General features: G+C 34.7%; 1 protein-coding gene across 1 annotated transcript; it reads left to right on the top strand.

Annotated features, from left to right (window-relative positions):
* The first annotated feature begins 5,602 nt into the window (after positions 1 to 5,602).
* LOC138340780 (uncharacterized) lies at positions 5,603 to 9,080 on the top strand. Its single transcript, XM_069292985.1, has 8 exons — positions 5,603 to 5,675; positions 5,795 to 5,938; positions 6,317 to 6,373; positions 7,579 to 7,823; positions 8,067 to 8,181; positions 8,266 to 8,340; positions 8,491 to 8,636; positions 8,697 to 9,080. The coding sequence occupies exons 1-8, from the start codon at positions 5,603 to 5,605 to the stop codon at positions 9,078 to 9,080; spliced, it is 1,239 nt and encodes a 412-aa protein (XP_069149086.1).
* The last annotated feature ends 7,166 nt before the right edge of the window (positions 9,081 to 16,246 follow it).

The following is a 16,246-nucleotide window of genomic DNA, read 5'->3' as shown; positions in this document are numbered from 1 at the left end:
AAAATTGACTGGCTTAGGTTAAATTTAACACATATAAAGTATTTTTGTATAGAATTTGAAGAGAACATAGAAGATTAAATTAGTGATGTTATACTTATTGGACTAGAAATTTATAGTATTGAGTTCTTATATCAAAACACTTTATGAATAACATGTACTTATCACAATATTATAAATCAATAGATAACACTTGAAACTTCCTTCAACACTAAAGAAGTCATTTGGTAGTTTATATAACAATAGTAGTTAAGTAAAATTTTAGTACAATTGTTTGACTGTAAATTTAACTCTTGGACAACTAATAGTACTATTTCAATTAACCTTTTTTGGGATATATGACCCAAAACATTTATGCTACAAGAAGAATGATTAGTCATCCTTAGTTAAGGGGATTATTTCGAACCTCTGCCCCAGTAATTTGTTGATGAGATTCCTGCAAGCTTCTTAGATATCACATCTAATCTCCTAAGGATAGTTAAGTTTTACGACATACTATTAGTAATCCCTTAGAAAACAAGAAAGTTCTACTAGCCGTACAAAAAGTAAGTTTCCATTCAATACTTCAATCTCGCCTCAGTGAATTTAACACACAACATAACTTCGATATTAACATCATCTCAAGAATCCCAAATTGGTTGATGATTCTTCATAAGGAACGAACATGTCCAACATACTTCTCGTTCTAACTTGGACTAATCCCTTAACAATCAAGAATTCTCTACTAACCTGAGAGAAAGTAAGTTCCACTCAAATTTTAAATCTCGCCTAATGTAATTCAATACATAACATAACTTCAAAATACATATCAACTAATGAATGCCAAATTGGGTGGTGCTTTTCGAGTTTATTCTTCATAGTTGAGGAAGGATCATGTACAACATATATACATCTTGGTGTATCTTGGACTAATTCCTTATGAAACAAGAGATTTCTACTAGCCAGACAGAAAGTATGTTTTCAAAGATCTAGAAAGGATAGCATGTGGAAAACATTTTCCTCCTAACTTTGTTTCTGGGGTTTTAGAGTTGATTTTCGATAGACCCTCAACTCAAAAGAAATGTCATTGCATTAAAAGCATCTAAAAAACACCTAAAACAAGAGAAAGCAAATTAGTGTTTTTTATACATTCAAGAATCCCAAGAAAACCAACATCTACACCAAAAAAAGTACAAAGAGAAAGATAGGGCTTCTAGTTCACAAAATTCACAACACCCAAATGAGAAAGATTTTAATTTTTTAAACATAACAAGGAATGAAATTTACGCTTATCAAGGTCTAAAATTATTACTAATACTGTGAACATCCAAAAAAACATTAGAAAAGAATCAAATACCATTTTGAGAACACGTAATCCTTCAGCTGGTGAACACAAATTTGTATGATTTTGAAGTCTTCAAATTAATTACCCCGGAGTGAAAGAGGAAACTGAAGAAGGGAGAGAGGTTTTCTTCTTAAATTAAATTTAAAGAGGGAACTGAAGAAGGGGGAGGGGTTTTCTTCCTAAATTAACTTTTACAGAAATGTAATATGGAGTGGGGTGAGTGGGCGAAATTAGTATTGGAGGTTTCTTAGTTGTATTTTCTTGTCCGTATCAATTTATGTGACACAATTTCATTCGAGATAAAACACATAAAAGGAAATTGAAATGTGACATGTAGTAGAAATGTTAGAGCTTAATGTGATTATAGATTGTTTTATTAAAATTTAGAGTTAAAATATGTCATTTTTATTTTAATTTTGTTATTTATTTTTCTCATTATAAGAAATAAATAAAAATGATAAATATCATTAATTTGCACTTTCAGAATTTTTTTCTGAAGGTGTACAAACATGATTAATTTATAAAATTAAAAAAGGAACAATTTTAAGGATAAATGAGATCAAATGATTGGAAGAATTATCTATAATAGAGTGAAAAATTAATATAGGTCTATAAAAAGACTTTCTTTTCGAAATTACCTAAAAAAGTAAGTATTACATAACTTAAGAGCAAAAGAGAGTAAAAAAATGTGATTATTTAATTAGAGAAATTGGCAGATATATTTAGTTACTGATAATTTACTTTGATTTGCTTAATTCTGTCTACTTAATTATTTTTTAGATGTGACATTTAATACCTCAAAATTGTTAAATTTGATTTTTAGGTCATGTAACATCTAGTAAATTGAAATAAATAAGAATAATCTAGGAAATCAAGGAATAATAGGTTTTGGAAATAAAAAGAGAAATGTGGAAAATTTTCAAATTTTATAAGTGAGGTTTTGGCCATTTTTTAGACGGCCATAACATTCATCTCAAGAGAAACTGATGTGAGTTATTTATACGGTTGTAAATCTCATGCTAAGATATTTCTAACACTGCCGAGTTTGAGAAATTTTTATATCGTACGAATGAGATATGCCTTATGGATATTAGGTTGTTGGATTGAGGAGAATCCAATCAGATTTTTAGTAAGGGTAAAGTAGTATTTTCATCCTACAATTTCCTAATTTGTTCTAATGGTTTATCAAGGGAAAATTTACGCATTCACTCAGTTTTTAGAATATTTAATACGCTTAGGGCTTGGGAGAAAAGAGAAGAGAAGAGTAGAAAGAAGAAAGAAGGCCACGAATCAGTGCGGATTTCGTCAGAGGTGATCCCTTAAATGTATGTTAGACCATTTTATGTAGGGTCCTTTAACCCACACCCCTATATGATTCAATTTAGCAAGTTAGAGTTTATAGAATGATGAACATGGAATTTCTTGACGAAAAAATATGAATTTCTTGTTGGTTGAATTGTAAATTATCTCTAGTAGATTGTTTTTGGGTCTAATATATTGGGTAATGATGTATTTAGTGATACTAAGTGTCTGTGGTGGGATCCATGGAAGTTTAGGAGGTTTAGAGATGAAACATAGACAAGAAAAGTCGGAGGTTCCCTCTAACAACCTCTTGAGAGTGCGATTATTAGAGACCCTCAGGGAAGGATCTGTACGACAGGTCCTGGCGTGCCGCACCAGCTACAACACCTCTTACTAGAGTCTGTAGGAAAAGCTCTGGCGCTCCACGCCTGTCAGAGCGCCAAGGTCACTTAGAGACCTCGTTCTTTCCCTTTCTTTTCGAACTGGTTCCTATGTGATGTACCTATCATTCCTAGTTTATTCCAGCACTCTAAAGTAAATCTAAAAATCATCAAATCATCCATAAACATGCCATCATGATCCTTGATCCATAATCAAATTCAAGGGAAGTTAAGATTAAGGTCAAAGAAGTTATGAGTGAAGTTTAAAAATTAAGAAGTAAGTAAATTCATGTTCTTAAATTATTCAAAATTTTCTTAAACAATCACTTTAACATTGTTTTAAGGCTTAAGTTACAGGTTGACCAAAGTGTAAAAAGCTGTGTTAATGTTTCAAAAAGAGATAAGGGAACTAAGTATTCCCTAAGAGTTAAGTTTAAGTGAAGTAAATAGTAAGAGTTGAGTTCATATGTCAAAAAGTTATAAGGGAACACAATATTGCCAAAAGGTTTATAAATGTTTTCACATTTAAGTTACAAGGAAACTAAGAGTTCCAAAATAGATTTTTGAGTAAGAAAAGGGGAACATTAATTCCAAGATGTTTTTTCAAGGTAAAAAGGGTTGAGCAAATTATCTCAACCCAAAGGAATTAAGTTATGTTAAAAGCATGAGCTAAAGTGTATTTAGGGAGTGGTATTGAGCACCGATGTGGGGATGAGATTTCATATTAACTCAATTCTCCATTACACCATGTAGCTACTGTGCGTATTAATAGGTCATAATTTCTAAATGATCAGGTTCATTAAGCTTGTGGATCGTCTAAGTTAAGTAAGTTCCTATACCGATTGTAAGGTGTAGGATGGTGCTCCACAGCGTGAGGCAAAATTTTTTATTATAACTTAGGCTCAAGTGATGGTTGTCGGTTACAGAAACTACCACAGAAAATTATATTACATTCATTTATAAGTCAAATTGAGTTTATTATTGTTTTATCTTTACTAAACTAGGTGTTATATATATATATATATATATATATATATTGCATATGTTCTTATTGCTTTATATTCAGTTCTTTTCTTATGAGTCAAGCAGAGCCATGGTAAGTTCTTCCTTAATCCATTTCAAGCTTTTATAGTTGTGTTTAGTATTTCAACTCGCACACTCGTACATTCAATGTACAGATGCCTGTTTGCTTGCATCGTCTTATGATGAAGACAGAGATAACAAGGATCAACACGCAATGCATTGTTGATCAAGTTTGAGGTCCAGAGTTAGTTGTGAGCCCCTTACATTTTGGAGGATATCCTTGTGATTGCTTTTCTAGTTCTGTTCATTAGGATGTTGTGGAATTTGTCCCAACTTCCATCCTAGTTGATTTAGAGGCTTCATAGTCACTTAGTAGTTCAGTTTTGGAGTCTCATGTACTTTGTAATTTCATATGTTCAAGTGTTGAGACATAAGTGCAATTTTGGCCTGAATATCATATTAAGTACTACTTTTAACCATGTTGTGTTTCTTGATTAAATTGAGTTTAGTCTTCCACTGAGTTATGTATGTCAGGCCAACGGTTCCCTCAAGACCAGTAATGGTCATCGACTGTCAGTCCCTACCAAGGTGTAGTCCTTGGGCGTGATAGGTCAGTAAAAAATTCAATTTTCTGATTTTACGACTTATTTTAAATGTCTGAAAATATAAAGAGATATCATTTTTTTAGTATTATAGATAAAGAAATTCCTAGATTTTAGTCACTTTTATGTAAGGGCGAATCTAGAAGGGGCGAATGTATATTCATTTGAATTTTCTATAAAAAAATTTATTTGATATACATAAAAAAAATTCACTGTTTATATATAAATTTAAAACTCCTCAACATAAATGGCCCTGTACATTGTAATGCGTTTAATTTTCACATTTTTAATTACCATTTTTTTAGCAGACCATGAAAAAGTTCGAGGTTTTGTAGTAGTATGAATTCATTATATATATATTCATAAAATATTTTTATCAAGATTGTTATTGTGTACTAAAATGTTTTAAAAGCACTAATAAAATATTTAAACATAGCGAAAATTGTGTTGAGTTGGGTATTGACTCATTATCTGCCCCGTTTTGGCTCAATTCATGTTGATCCAATCAAATTAAGTTTGAATTGGATCTTGATCCATTTTTTATCTTGAAATAATATATTTGACTAAAATTGATCTAATTCGCTCAATTTTAAAAACGAAGAAAAATTAATGAAACAAATATAGTTATACACGAAAAACTAATAAATAGTTATCCTATTTTGGATGAGTCGCGATTTATCTGAGCAAATGAATATTAGCCTAGAAATTCCTAATGTTACAATTAAATTGTAGATAGTTGTGCGCATTTACTATTTTTCTATGAAATAAAAAGATAAGCTATAAATAGTAATTATTCTAGCATTCACTACTAATAATACTTTATACTAATTGCATATCATAAATTAGCTTTACTATATAAGTTTCATTTTTATAATAATTAAATGTTCATCATTGCATTAGATTATATGTTGTGCAAAAAAATGAATAACCAAAACAGAGTTACAGACCTCCAATAGCTAGAGGTAGAGGTGGCAATGGTAGAGGCCGCCATTCTGGAGGATGTGGTGGCAAAGGAAATGGTGGTCACCAAATCAGTCGTGGTGGCGGGTAAGTTAGGACTACTGCAGCGCAACCTGGTAGGGACAATGGATAGATAGGTGATAGGGCCCATTGTTATGCTTTCCCTGGGAGGTCTGAAGCAGAGGCATCTTATACTGTTATCATAGGTACTCTTTTAAACTGTAGTTGCATTGCTTCTGTATTATTTGATCCTGGATCCACATTTTCATATGTATCTTTCTCATTTCCTACTGGTCTTGATTTTCATTGTGATTTGCTTGACATGCCAATTAGTGTCTCTACTCCTGTGGGTCAGTCCGTGGTAGTTAAGAAGGTGTATAGGTCTTGCCTTGTGACTTTTGTGGGGAGCAATACTTATGTAGATTTGATTATTCTAGAGATGGTCGATTTTGATGTAATTCTAGGTATGACTTGGCTTTCTCCAAATTTTGCAATGTTAGGTTGTAATGCTAAAACTGTGAGATTGGCCAAGCCTGGGACAGATCCGCTAGTGTGGGAGTGTTACTATATTTCCACTCCACTTCGTATTATCTCTTTTCTTCGTGCTAGGAGGATGGTGAGTAAGGGTTGTTTAGCTTTATTAGCACATCTCAGGGATGATACTTCCAAAGTACCTTTGATTGAGTTTGTTTCGATAATCCGTGAGTTTCTGGATGTGTTTCCTGCAGATCTTCCGGGTTTACCACCGGATAGGGATATTGATTTTTGTATTGATCTGGAGCCGAGTACTCGCCCCATTTCCATACCCCCCAATAGAATGGCTCCAGCTGAGTTAAGGAAGTTAAAGGCCCAACTTCAGGAGTTGTTAGGTAAAGCTTTTATTAGACCGAGTGCATCCCCTTGGGGTGCTCCTGTTTTATTTGTGAAGAAGAAAGATGGAAGTTTTCGAATGTGCATAGACTACAAGAAGCTGAATAAGGTTACTATTAAGCACAAGTGTCTCATTCCTCCAATTGATGATTTGTTCGATCAGTTACAAGGTTCTTGTGTCTTCTCTAAAATTGATTTGAGTTTTGGCTATCACCAATTGAAAATACGGGCAGCAGATGTGCCAAAGACTGCTTTTCGAACCAGGTATGGCCATTATAAAATCTTAGTAATGTCTTTTGGGCTTACGAATGCACCTGCTGCTTTCATGAGCCTGAGGAATGGGATTTTAAAGCCATATCTGGATCTCTTTGTTATTGTATTTATTTATGATATATTGATATACTCAAAGAGCAGGAAAGAATATGAGGAACATTTGAGAATTGTATTGGAGTTGTTGAGCGAAAAAAGGCTTTATGCCAAATTCTCCAAGTGTGAGTTTTGGCTAGATTAAGTGTCCTTCTTGAGGCATGTGGTTTCTAAGGATGGAGTTATGGTGGATCCTTCTAATATTGAAGCAGTAAAGGGTTGGGAAAGACCTACTAGTGTTTCAGAGGTAAGGAGCTTTGTTGGTTTAGCTAGCTACTACCATTGATTTGTCAAGGGGTTTTCTTCTATTGCTTCGCAGCTGACAAATTTGACTAAGAAGAATGTTCCATTTTTATGGTCTGATGAATGTGAAAAAAGCTTCCAGAACCTCAAGACCTTGTTGACTACTGCACACATTCTTACCTTTAAAGTGGAAGGGAGGAATTTTATTGTTTATTGTGATGCATCTTATTCTTGTTTGGGTGCAGTGCTAATGTAGGAGAGGGGTGTAGTTGCTTATGCTTCGAGGCAATTAAAAGTGCATGAACGTAACTATCCGACCCATGATTTGGAGTTGGCTGCAGTTGTATTTGCATTAAAGCAATGGAGACATTACCTATATGGGGTCAAGTGTGAAGTCTATACAGATCATCGTAGTTTACAATATGTCTTTACTCAGAAAGATTTAAATTTGAGGCAGAGGAGGTGGATGGAACTATTGAATGACTATGATATTACTATTTTTATCACCCAGGAAGAGCTAATGTTGTGGCAGATGCCTTAAGTAGAAAGGAAGTGAGCATGGGTAGTTTAGCCCAGTTACAAGTTTCTAGACGCCCATTGGCTAGAGAGGTTAAGACTTTGGCTTATGACTTTATGAGGATGGAAGTACTAGAGAAAGGAGGATTTTTGGCATGTGTGGAGGCAAGATCTTATTTTCTTGACAAGATTAAGGGAAAGCAGTTTGCTGATGAGAAGCTGAGCCGAATTCGAGATATTGTATTGCGAGGAGAGGCTTAAGAGGTAATATTTGATGAGGAAGGCGTTTTGAGAATTAAGGGAAGAGTATGTGTGCCCCGTTTTGATGATTTGATTCACACTATTCTTACAGAGGCTCATAGTTCAAGGTATTCTATACACCCTGGTGCAACCAAGATGTATAGTGACCTAAAGCAACATTTTTGGTTGAGTAGAATGAAGCGTGTCATTGTTGACTTTGTTGCCCAATGCCTAAATTTTCAGAAGGTAAAGTATGAACACCAGAGGCCCGGAGGGACACATAAGAGAATGTCCATTACTGAATGGAAGTGGGAAAGATTTGCAACGGATTTCGTGGTTGTTCTTCCAAAGACATTTGGTAAGTTTTATTCTATTTGGGTAATTGTTGACAGGTTAACTAGGTCTTCTCCCTTCATTCCGCTCAAGATTACTTAAAATGCAGAGAAGTTAGCCAAACTGTATATCTCGGAAATTTTTCGATTGCATGGAGTTCCACTTTCCATCATATCAGATAGAGGTACGCAATTTACTTCTATGTTTTGGAGAACATTACATGCTGAAATAGGGACTAGGTGGGATCTTAGTACTGCATTTCACCCTCAGACTGATGGATAGTCTGAGCGAACGATTCAGGTGTTGGAGGATATGCTTCGTGCATGTGTGATAGAATTTGGTGGTCATTGGGATAAATTCTTACCCTTAGCAGAGTTTTCATACAATTATAGCTATCACTCAAGTGTTGATATGTCCCTATTTGAGGCACTGTATGGGAGGAGATGTAGGTCTCTCATTGGTTGGTTTGATGCATTTGAGGTGAGACTTTGGGGTACCGATCTTTTGAGGGAATCGTTAGATAAAGTAAAATTCATTCAGGAGAAGCTTCTAGCAGCTCACGGTAGGCAGAAAGAATATGCAGACCGAAAGGTTAGGGACTTGGATTTTATTGAGGGTGAACATGTCTTGCTGAAGGTTTCACCCATGAAAGGTGTGATGCGGTTTGGTAAGCGACGTAAGATTAGTCCGAGGTATATTGGTCCATTTATAGTTCTGAAGCGCGTGGGGGATGTGGCCTACGAATTGGCATTGCCTTTAGGGTTGTCAGGAGTGCACCCGGTATTTCATATGTCTATGCTGAAAAAATACCATGGTGATGGAAATTATATTATTCGTTGGGATTCAATTCTTCTTGATGAGAATCTGTCTTATGAGGAGCAACCTATTGCTATTCTAGATAGGGAGGTCCGCATGGGAGAGTGAGGTCGATATGAAAGAAAGATATCCACATATTTTTACAAATTCAGGTACTCTTTCTCGCCCTCCCCTTTTCTTCCTGTGATCGTTCGAGGACGAACGATGGGTAAATTGGTATCTATTGTAACAACCCATTTACACGATGGACCGTCATGGACTCCGTCGTCCCATACTTGTTAATTTCTCCTGCTGCTCCCTTCACTACCCTCGACGGCAAGTGTGACAAACCGTCATAGGCATAACGGCCCGTCGAGTGTCTTCATTCCAAAACACTTCAATCTGCGCGACGGACCTGCAGGACGGAACATCACAGGTACGACGGACCGTCACAATCTGCATAACCCCACACGGTGTAAGACTTCTGCTAAATTTTAATGGGGTGTTACGGACTATTCATGTTTATAATTATGAAATTAGTGGGGTAAGTTTAATAATTTATTATGTTAGGGGTTTAAGTAGATAGTAGGGAAATAAATGGTGGGTTACTTTTATCATACATTTTTATAAAATTGATTATATGATAATCAGGGTAAAAGGAATCTGTAGAAGAAAAATAAAAGAAAGAGTAGAGAGGAGAACGAGCGAGAGAGAGGGAAAGAAAGAATAAAGCAAGCGACTTAGACTTCATATCGAGAAAATTCATAGGCAATGAGGAAGGTAAAGGCATTGGAGAGATAGCTTGCTTGGTTTCGGTTCTTCAATGGATTTACATTATGGTTTAATTCTATGTGATAGATAAACTGTTAATAGCGATCGATATGTATTGAGTTATGTTATAAAATCTTTTATATACTTCATTGTGTGGTTGAATTTTTGGTTGTATGGTTTGTGTTTGGCCTAATATAAGGAGACTTTTGGAGTTCTAATCTTGAAACCTCTCTACTAAATTGACGTCGTGAAAAAATAAGGTGTGCTGAAATAAAATAATTAGATAATTGGATCAAAGTGTCACGTTCCGACACGGTGTTTTTGGATCGGAGTGTCACGTTCCGACACAGTATAGGGGATCGGAGTGTCACGTGCACGGTAAATGGGATCGGAGTGTCACGTTCCGACACAATAACATTAAAGGAAAGGAATCCTGAATTATCTTAATATACTCAGATTCAAAGAACCTAATTCCCAAATGAGTATGGAGTGGAGGCGTAAGTCCTCATAGGTGTGCTTAATATGGTGATTGATGGTGTACCTATTATGGTGTTGTTGTTAATGGTTCATGTGATTATTGCTTGTCACCTGTTGAGTATTGTAGTTGATTTTATATTATTATTTAGCATATATTGTTTTCTATTTTGAGTTAGCCGATGATACTTACTCAGTACGTGTTCCTTGTACTGACCTCTACTTGTATTTTCTTCCTTGTCATTTTGTGGAGTGCAGCAAGCATGCCATTGACTTCGACTCAGCACATCAGAGTTCGGGATGAGCTATTGTTCCTAGCTCGTGCTAGATTCTCTCCTTCACGTCTTGATATCTTCGAATTTCAGACATGAACCATTTTTTTACTTGTTTTGTTTTCTTAAAACACTCTTAGATTTGGTAATTCTAGGATAGATGTTGTTGATGTTATGACTTCCAGATTTTGGGGACAATAATTGATAAACTTTAGAAGATCATCTATTTGGTTACATTAATATGTTTTGGGTCTTCCGCATTATATTTTGTTATTCATAGTTGAACTACTGGTGAATGTTGGGGTTAAGAATTGTCGGTTCGCTCACCTAGTAGGTTAAGGGTGGGTGCCATTCACGACTCGTTTTGGGTCGTGAAAATTTAAAATTCATTTAGTAAACTACCATTAATCAATAGTGGTTTCACATGCATGTTAGTAGTAAGATAAACAATAATAGAAAGTTACAGTTATAATACACACAAAAGGTTTTATCCCTTTTCGGATTACCAATGCGTTAGCTAGTCAAGCCCCCTTTGGTTTCAATTGTTTTCCTTAAGATATTTGAAGATATCCTAATGTTAAAGAAATTTGAAACTTTATCATGTCTTGATATACAAATCCAATTGCTGCCTTAACACTGCTTCAACTTTTATACCTACACTAATATTAATTATTTTCTCTTTTCTTTTAAATTTTATCACTCACGTGCTTACAAAGATTTATGAAAGACAAAAGAAAACTGTTTGCTAAGCTCAAGCTATGTTGCGTATTTCACACTAAAAACTGGGTCAGTTTGTGTAGATAATGATTTGTGCTCTTGTAAGGAAAACCCAAGGGATTTATCTCAAACAAGGATCAATTTAGGGGGTCCTTGATTGAGGCAATTCAGTTGATCTGTATCCATGAAGTAAATCGTTTCTTCTTCTCTCTTTTTGATGGTGTGATCATTTCCTTGTATGATCGACATACTTCTTATCTTGTGGCTTGATTCATGGATTTTCCTTTGTTGATGATTTGGTTGTGATCTCTGCCAAGTGTGTGAGTAGTCTGCTTCATTTAAACATTCTCCATGTGTCGATTAACCATATATTCCTTTCCTTCTTTTGTCCTTTAGATTTGAGTCTTGCCTTTCCAATGCTTTTCTGCAACTTCAAGCCAATATTCTTTTCCATTTTGAAGTCATTTATATTTATGATTTCCTTTTTTTAGTTTGTGACCTACGAAAATTAGTATCAACGCCTTAAGTGTTTATTTTTTAAATCAACTAACTCTAACGAGATACCAATCTACCCTTTTTTGATAATACAAGATTAGTCACAATATTAATAATAATCTTGATAGTCAATTTTACTAAAAGTTAGTTGGTCTTCCCTGAGGTGTCATATCTTAGTTCATCGATGCATGCAACTCTCCCTATGTTATCTCCCCCTGTCTCACAGAGGAGCAAGAAAGATAGACTTGTTTTCTCCCCCTTTGTCATAATATAAAAGATAAGCGAAAAGCATACTAGAGTTAAACAAAGAAAACAGATAACTGAGAAATCTATGATTCAGAGAGAGAAAAAACAGTAGTCCAAGAGATATAAAGGTACATGCCCCTACTGGATGTTAGTGCAAAAAGTAAAGGTCAGCCAGTAGAGTTAATGACCACCTCAAATGTACTTGAGGGAGTTAATCACTTTCTCATAGAAGGTGTTGTAAGAACGCTCCAAATTTCGCGAAAGACTGAGGTATGAGATCTGAATAGTAACAACAAACTCATTGTTGGGCGAGTTTACTCTACTTTTGAGAGAGTCAACATGTTGGATTAAGCGATTTACCGTTGGGATACCTTCATGCTTGATCATTGTCATGGCAATGCACAAATTATCGATATAAAGACTAAAATGATTATGTAAATGCCACAACAAAATGAAGGGTTTCCAAGTATCGTTCTACAGCTCAGAGTGTTGTTTTGACATCTTCATTGCTCTGCAAAAAAGACCGGGAGAATCCGCCGAGATTTTTGAGGGTTAGGGAAAGTCCGCCCGAGCTTTGAATAAGTCCTTTTTTACCCACTTTTCACCAACTTGCACATACCCCGTACTAGAAAAAGTATGAAAATCATAAGTTGCATTTATAAGAGAGGGGGTAAAAAAAGAAAGATTCACAAGAGTGTCCAGAATAATCCTTGAGATGAGCAAGACAGAGGGAAGAATTGCCGATAAATTCAAGTCTTTAACACTTCCCAAAATGTACACCATGTAGCATTCAGCCCAGTTAATGCACTATTTTATAAGGAAGAACTAGGGAACAAATACATTAGGAGTAGAAATATAGCTCAAGGAGCCCTTCTGGGAATAGGAGTTGGGTCCATGATATGTGCAAGAATACGATTATAAAAACATAGCGATAAGGGCCTAAAGTTAAAAATGTAATAGTTGGGTTAAGTCACGACTCTCTTTGCACCATTAAGTGAAATTTTAAAGTCATTAGGTCTTGTTTTTTTCATGTACGAAATTAACCCAAAGAACTTAGTACCAAACACATTTTCAAATAACTTTTCATTGATGATGATTTGCTTAACCAGCACCAACAACTGTAACTCACCACTCTTAGGTGAGATGGGGAGATTTGCATGAAGCAGGTGAACCGCTTCGTCAAAAAGCTCAAGACCACACAAAGTAAAAATGGGAGACAGTTTATTAGTTTTAAGATACAAGCTTACCGGGAAGTGAGAGTCCTTTAATTGATAGATATCAAAGCTACATCGGGAACAGTAGGGCGAGTTTAGAAGCGATCATACATATGCTTCTATTCGGTTCCCCAGAATCGTTGCATGTCTGCGTTGCAGAGACATCCCATAACATAGAGACAAGGCTTCTTTGATTCTTTCTGATTAGTAGTAGAATCACACTTCTTTGAGGACTCATACGATGTATCCATGGATCCTACGGAGAATCAGAAGAGAGAGAGAGAGATGGTGTCTACTTCGAAGGAACTCAAAGCAACAAAGTATTTCTTTGAGGTCATGGGGCTAGTATTTGTCATGGTGAGATGAATAGTAGAAGAGAGAGAGGAAACAATAAATAAAAAGAAAACAAATGAGGGAAAAGAAAGGGGATCAGATGAGAAAGGGAAAGGGAATGGGATTTGATAGGAAGAAGGGGAAGCGGAAGAGGCGGCATTGGGCCATAATTACAGAACAAAGAAATGATAAAACACATTAATTGCATAAGGAAATAAAATAAATAAACAGTAAAGTACAATAAATTAGTCAACACATTTAATGTCAAGGCGATCTCTGAGAGAGCAAAATCTGTCCTCAAGGAGGTTTCATACAAATATCAGCTAATTGATTTTTAGAGTCTACAAATTCGAGTGAAAAATCACAATTTTCAACATAATCATGAATAAAAATATGCTTAGCCCTAGAATTATGTTCAGTATATTAATGAAGGACGGAAGTATTATCATGGATAATTAGTACAGTTTCATAGGAAATATTATATTCAAGTATTTGATGCATCGTCCATAAAATTTGAGTACCACAACTTCCAACCACTAACTATTCGGATTTGGTGGTGGATAAGGCATCCGAAACTTGATTCAATCTATGCAATGAGTCTAGAGAATGCCCCAAGATTTTGCATGTTCAACTAGAATTTTTTGGTTGTTTTTTCACTTGCAAAGTCAGCATTTGAATAACCAATTTAATCAAAATGAGTAGAATTAGAATACCATAATCCCGGCTCCGTAGTTCAACTGAGGTAACGAATGATTCGTTTTACTACCACGAGATATGATTCCTTTGGAGCAGCTTGAAATCGTGCACACTTGCATATACTATACATTATATAGGGTCGACAGGATGTAATATATAGTAATGAGCCAACTATCTCTCTATGCATCTTTTTATACACGTGTTTTCCAGATGCATCACGTGGACTAACTCATTAGGGTACCAAAGGCTTTACCCTTTATGAGTCAAAACTTCTTAATAAATTCCTTGGTCTACTTTTCTTTAGTAATGAATATTCCATTAGTTTAATGGTTAATTTTAAATAAGAGATTGAGTGTTACTTCTCACAGAAGACACGTTTCGAATTCTACTTTCATTAGATTTGAAATATTCACATGTAAAGAAGGATTAGACATTCCAAAAATAATCTAATCAACATATATTTGAACTATAAGTATGAATAAATTAGATCTATGAATGAAGAGAGTTGTGTAAATATTCCCCCTTTGGAAATTATTTTTCAGTAAAAACAAACTCAATGTTTCATACCAAGCTTATGGAACTTATTTTAGTGTGGAAAGAGCCTTGGAAAGTTTGTAAACAAAATTAGGACAAGAAGGATTTTAAAAACCGGGGGTTATTTGACGATAACTTCTTCTCTTATAAAATCGTTTAAAAACACACTTTTCACATCCATTTGAAATAGTGTAAAAATCTTGAAAGAGTCATAAGAGGGTAGAATTCGATTAGATTCTAAAATTGCCACAAGTTAAAAGGTATCCTCGTATTCAGTACAAACTTTTTGTGAATAGCCTTGAGCGACCTTAACTACGGAGCCGGTTGATCACCATGGAAAAACCATCCATTTTAAAGGTTAAACGAGCCCCCAAATAAGGAAAACTCCTATTTTCCAAATTATCGTGTGCTATAGTCCACCATCTTTTTTGATGATCCAGAATTTTGCGTTATTCAAGATTATTCTACTGTAATGTGGCTAGCTCAATCTCTTTTGTGTTCTTAAACCCAATAATTGCTATCTTAGCAGATCCAACAACATCAATATATATTGTGGTCTTCAGTATTTTGGTAAGATTGCTCATTGATTTCAGTTCTTCATTATATTTTTTAATAGCTTGTAGCCCATATGAACAATGATTCGACAGTACCTAAGAGATTGGCCTGGTCTATTGACATTTTAAAGAAAAATTCACAAGAATCTTAAAAATATATTACAATTATGTGAATCTTTAAATTCTGTTACAACAAAATTAGGTTTTCTCCGCTATTAATCAAAGTTTGGTTGTGGCTATTTGTTTATGGGATAGGATTGTGTTACACAATAAAAACATTTATTTTTTACATCTAATCTTTTGTTCTTCTATTTGGTTCCTATAGCATGTCCTACCTCCCGTGGGAGCTGGTCATCTACTAAATAACAATTTTTTCTTAACCTTCTTATAATTAAATTCTCTTGTGTATCTTATTTTTACTAATGAGGTATCCAAAAGAAAAACAGACAATAGAAACTGTAGAAGAAGTATTTCTTTTTATTAAATCAGGATTAGTATTCAAAATAAAGTGAGGAAATGCAGTTCAAATATAGTACTATATAATTGTTAAAAATTTCATGTTTATAACCAAGAATTTATGTCAGACTGCGTTCTTGAAGGGCGTAAGAGATCGCATAATGGTATAAGCAACATATATGGGTTCTTACAAATGATGCTTCATCGGAATACATATAAGAAACTGACATGACTATGATGAAACTAGATATTCCTACTCTAGTGGATGATAATGAGATTGGTCAAATTTAGCATTTTGCAGTTTATCATATTAATTACATTGATGACATTGTCTCTAATGTTTAAAGGACTCATGAATCATAGGTAACATTTTATTTAATTATCTGATTTCAACTTATAGGTATGAATCCATGGTAGTTGATTGTAATACATAACATTCTTAATTCTTTCCTCGGATTCTACTACTAAGAAGGATGTTCACTTATTAATATACAATTTAGTATGCTACAAATTCAGGTATATTAAATAAAAGG

Source organism: Solanum lycopersicum, chromosome 1, assembly GCF_036512215.1.
Source record: "Solanum lycopersicum chromosome 1, SLM_r2.1".
In the NCBI taxonomy this organism is placed as follows: domain Eukaryota; kingdom Viridiplantae; phylum Streptophyta; class Magnoliopsida; order Solanales; family Solanaceae; genus Solanum; species Solanum lycopersicum.
Note: the sequence above shows the minus strand (reverse complement) of the source record. Positions and strands in the feature narration are given on the sequence as shown.

Bases quoted from the DNA above. Each gene is read 5' to 3' on its own strand.
- LOC138340780 (XM_069292985.1), top strand. From the start codon at position 5,603: ATGGTAGAGGCCGCCATTCTGGAGGATGTGGTGGCAAAGGAAATGGTG. The intron at 7,824-8,066 runs GTATTGCGAGGA...CTAAATTTTCAG, and splicing joins TGAGCCGAATTCGAGATATT to AAGGTAAAGTATGAACACCA. The intron at 8,182-8,265 runs GTAAGTTTTATT...CTTAAAATGCAG, and splicing joins TGTTCTTCCAAAGACATTTG to AGAAGTTAGCCAAACTGTAT.